The 3,708-nt window shown below is 33.2% G+C and overlaps 1 protein-coding gene across 1 annotated transcript; it reads right to left on the bottom strand.

Moving 5' to 3' along the window:
• Positions 1-310: 310 nt before the first annotated feature.
• Positions 311-3,231, bottom strand: LOC128893583 (cyclin-dependent kinase 8-like). The gene is made up of 11 exons (XM_054154643.1): positions 3,095-3,231; positions 2,643-2,745; positions 2,465-2,575; positions 2,230-2,370; positions 1,967-2,156; positions 1,776-1,890; positions 1,596-1,694; positions 1,448-1,520; positions 1,278-1,375; positions 1,095-1,200; positions 311-1,034 (listed from the first exon to the last, which is right to left on the bottom strand). The coding sequence occupies exons 1-11, from the start codon at positions 3,223-3,225 to the stop codon at positions 837-839; spliced, it is 1,365 nt and encodes a 454-aa protein (XP_054010618.1). The 5' UTR covers positions 3,226-3,231; the 3' UTR covers positions 311-836.
• Between the last annotated feature and the right edge of the window lie 477 nt (positions 3,232-3,708).

Raw genomic sequence — 3,708 nt, 5'->3', positions numbered from 1 at the left:
GATGCTACGGAATGATTTACGGCGCATGCGTACTTCCCCACCGCTAGATCGCGAATTCTCTCGATCCTTGTTATTCCCCCGCGAAAAGGGAACGTCTTTCTCTCCTTATACCGATTTTCACTCTTTCTCTACTCCTTCTTTTGTTCGCAGACGGCGAAATTCTTATCTAAATAAAAATTTCGAGTAACCTCATTGCGCTGAAATGACGTGCCACTCGCGTCGGGAGTCTTTTATCCTAGAATTAGATTCGGTGATGGGCGAAATAAAATTGTACTCATATTTCTTTTCATTTTTATCTAATATTTATTTTCATCCTGTTTTTCTCACTCTCTATCTATCTATCTCTATGTTTCATCTCGCGATTACCGTTTCTTATCATTTAGAAGTTCTGTTTTTTTCATTTAGTAAATACAAACTTGAATTCTTAGGAACATAGAGATTGTAATCGCAAACCCCCGCATAGGAAAATTTGAAATTCTATTGTTAATATCTATGCATGATTGCGCGAAATGTTGAATAAATTTGACATTCGATAAATTTGTATTAGAATTTGTTGATATCGGTTCTCAGTCACCCGTATTTCACGATGTACATTAAATTCTAGACACGTTGAGTCTACTACGCGTTATCGTTACCAACTTGATATCATTGTTAAAGAATATTTCCAAATATATGTACATGTTATATATAAATAAAGTTGTACTATCATACTTTAATGGAATATACAGGAATCATTGACCTCCTCGTTAATTCGTTAATCAGATATAGAAATTAATTAAATTACTAAACTAGTAATTGAATTATTCGATCGACAAGTCCTTTCTTTTCAGAGTCACTTAAAAACGTTGATGAAAATTCGACGGTTGCGTTGGCTGGGCAGTAGAGTAAACCATTCCGGGCGGCTGTTGATGGGTCATCGCGTGGCTCTGATGCTGATGGAATTCTGGAGCTCCGTGTGGTCCGTTGAGCCTTACACGTTTTGGGTTTTGTCCGTGATTATGGTCACCGTTTCCTTGCTGCTGTTGGTTCTGCTGCTACAATGTCATGATATCGGTTAGAGAAAGTCAGTGAAATACGTTAACGAGTATACTTACCGTTTGTTGTTGATTTTGTCGCGCTTTGTTTTCAGTCTTTTCCTCTGTGTCATCATCCGTTAGGAATTCCCTCTTGGGGTAGGGAATAGGGCATCCAGCAAATATACTGAAACGTTATAATATTTATTAAATTAATAAACAAACAGTGAACATATTAAAAAAATGTACAAGCTAAAAACATACTCTTGAGTTGGCAGTGGTTCCTCTTGAAAGTAGGCGTCTTGCATAGAATGTTCCGACGTTATTCGTTTATTAGGATCCATCATTAATAGTTTTTGAAGCTAAAATAGCTAAATTAATGTCATTGTCCAAAGAAACGATTTTAGTAAATAGAGTATTTCGTTGAATCGTACCAAATTAAATGCCTTGCTGTCGGGTTTAATTTTGTGCCGATCCATATATTTTGTGAGAGAACAGTTTGCGTAACTGCGGTAAGACAAACACCGTTATCAAATTTGCGTTAGAATTTTTTTATAACTTTATTTTTATACGAATACTTACTTTGATCTTTTAAAATCTTTTAATAACGTGGGATGTTCGGGCATTTTCTTAATATCCTCCCAATCCTTTTCTAAGGGAAATCCCATCACATTGAATATCCTGGACATTAAATAATTTCAATCTTTTATCATTTTCTAATTAAATTACATATAGAAAACCTTATGGTAATAATGTTAATACCTATCCAATTGATCATGATGATACGGATTACTAGTTTTAATATCTTCCTGTCTACAATGAAATATGGGTTCAGATGTTAATAGTTCCGCGAATATACAACCGATAGCCCAGATGTCTGAAGGATAAAAGAAAGAACATAAAGAGACAATGTAAGATTAAAGTAACTGTATTTTATAATTATAGTTTTATACCTATAGCTTTTGTGTAATGTCTAGCACCTAAAAGTAACTCCGGTGCTCTATACCAAAAGGTTACTACAACTGGATCTAAATCTGCAAGAGGCTTCAAAGGAGCATTAAATAATCTAGCAAAACCCATATCTGCAATTTTTACACGACCTCTCTCATTTCCTTCTCCCATTACTAAAATGTTTGCTGGTTTCTAAAATATGACAAACATTTTTGTTAATTGTATATGACTAATGTGTACGATACCTGTATGAAATAATAATTACCAAATCCCTATGAAGCACCCAGTTGGAATGTAGATAATGAATACCATCAAGAATCTGATACAATAAGGACTTTACCATACCCTTTGGCACCATAACAGGTTTTTTATTAGCTTTTGCTGCTCTATGAAATTTTATTATGTGCTATATAAAAAAACAGAATTATTAATATTCTTCTATATAACCTACAAGAATAAATGACATACCTAGAAGATCAATCTGATCAATATAAACATACCCATAAGTCGTGTTCCGCAAAATCAAACAATAACCATACTTTGCGATCATTATGAGACAAGAAAACTCTAATTAAAGTAATCACATTAACATGTTTTAGTTCCCTAAGTAACTGCAAAACAGAATCAATCAAAACATATGCATAATTTCTGCATTAAAGAAGATAAATATATACTTACTGCAATTTCACGACACGCAGACATTGAAAGACCTGTACCTTCAATTTGTTTCAGGCCAAAATCCTTAGTATCTGGCCTAGATTTTAATTCACTATCTGGTACACTATTAAAATTTGAAAACAGTGAAATAGAAAAACTTCATTCATCAATAAATTATACTATTTAATATACACTACACTGAATACAATAGTTGATACTATGTTACATCCATAATAGGATACAATGAGTTACTACTATTTTTTACAGACAAATGGCAATTACAACACAAGTAGCAACAATGTGAAGAGAGTTTGAAACTATAAAAACATTTCAGTAAAACATTTTGGGCAAAAATTCCAGTAGAATGTACAATTGTCCAACGATGAAACGTAGTTTGCGACCATTTCTTCGGTGAAAGAAGACATTAAAAGAGAAAATGCTACGCGATCCCTGCGTAGGTTAGAAACACTAACCCTTCCTTCCTACGAGCTTTATAGACGTGTCCATAGGTCCCTCTTCCAACTTTACACCCTTCGAACTCGAAAAGATCTTCAACCTTCGTTCGATCTTTCTGAGTTTTCATTTTAAATTCGTAATCCATCATGTTTAATGTTATCGGGACAAATATCAACTATAAACAAACATGTTTAACTTGCGTACGCACAGAGTGATCAACTTTCGCGCATACTCCTACCGCATTATTTGTCATGGTATTGAATGGTATCAAAATTTCTTCATAATTGGCAACAGACTTTGATTATAAATTCTTTTAAGGAATCAACGTAAATTATAATTAAATGCTTTAATCGTTGAAATTATTCTGTTTACTATAACCGTTTGAAAGAATGTTTACTGTTAACGGTCATAGATATAAACGACATAAATCATCCCTGGAAACATGTAACTCAATTAGTTTACTTATCACAGATAGCATCAACAATCCTGCATCTGTTTAAAATTATTATAAGCATAATTACAATATGCAATATATCGATTATATGCGATAAAATTAATTATTAAAATGTTATAGTTTGAATATTCCCGCGCATTCCTTTTATAGGTTATGTTTTCTCTTTCATGTTATTAG

This window comes from Hylaeus anthracinus, unplaced genomic scaffold (genome assembly GCF_026225885.1).
Source record: "Hylaeus anthracinus isolate JK02 unplaced genomic scaffold, UHH_iyHylAnth1.0_haploid 3, whole genome shotgun sequence".
Taxonomy (NCBI): domain Eukaryota; kingdom Metazoa; phylum Arthropoda; class Insecta; order Hymenoptera; family Colletidae; genus Hylaeus; species Hylaeus anthracinus.
The sequence above is the reverse complement of the archived record's forward strand: the minus strand, read 5'-3'. Positions and strand labels throughout refer to the sequence as shown.

Excerpts from the sequence above, each read along its gene's own strand:
- LOC128893583 (XM_054154643.1), bottom strand. The coding sequence starts at position 3,225 with ATGATGGATTACGAATTTAAAATGAAAACTCAGAAAGATCGAACGAAG. Across the intron at positions 2,576-2,642 it reads CTGCGTGTCGTGAAATTGCA|TTACTTAGGGAACTAAAACA; the intron begins GTAAGTATATAT and ends TCTGTTTTGCAG. Across the intron at positions 1,891-1,966 it reads ACATTACACAAAAGCTATAG|ACATCTGGGCTATCGGTTGT; the intron begins GTATAAAACTAT and ends TTTATCCTTCAG.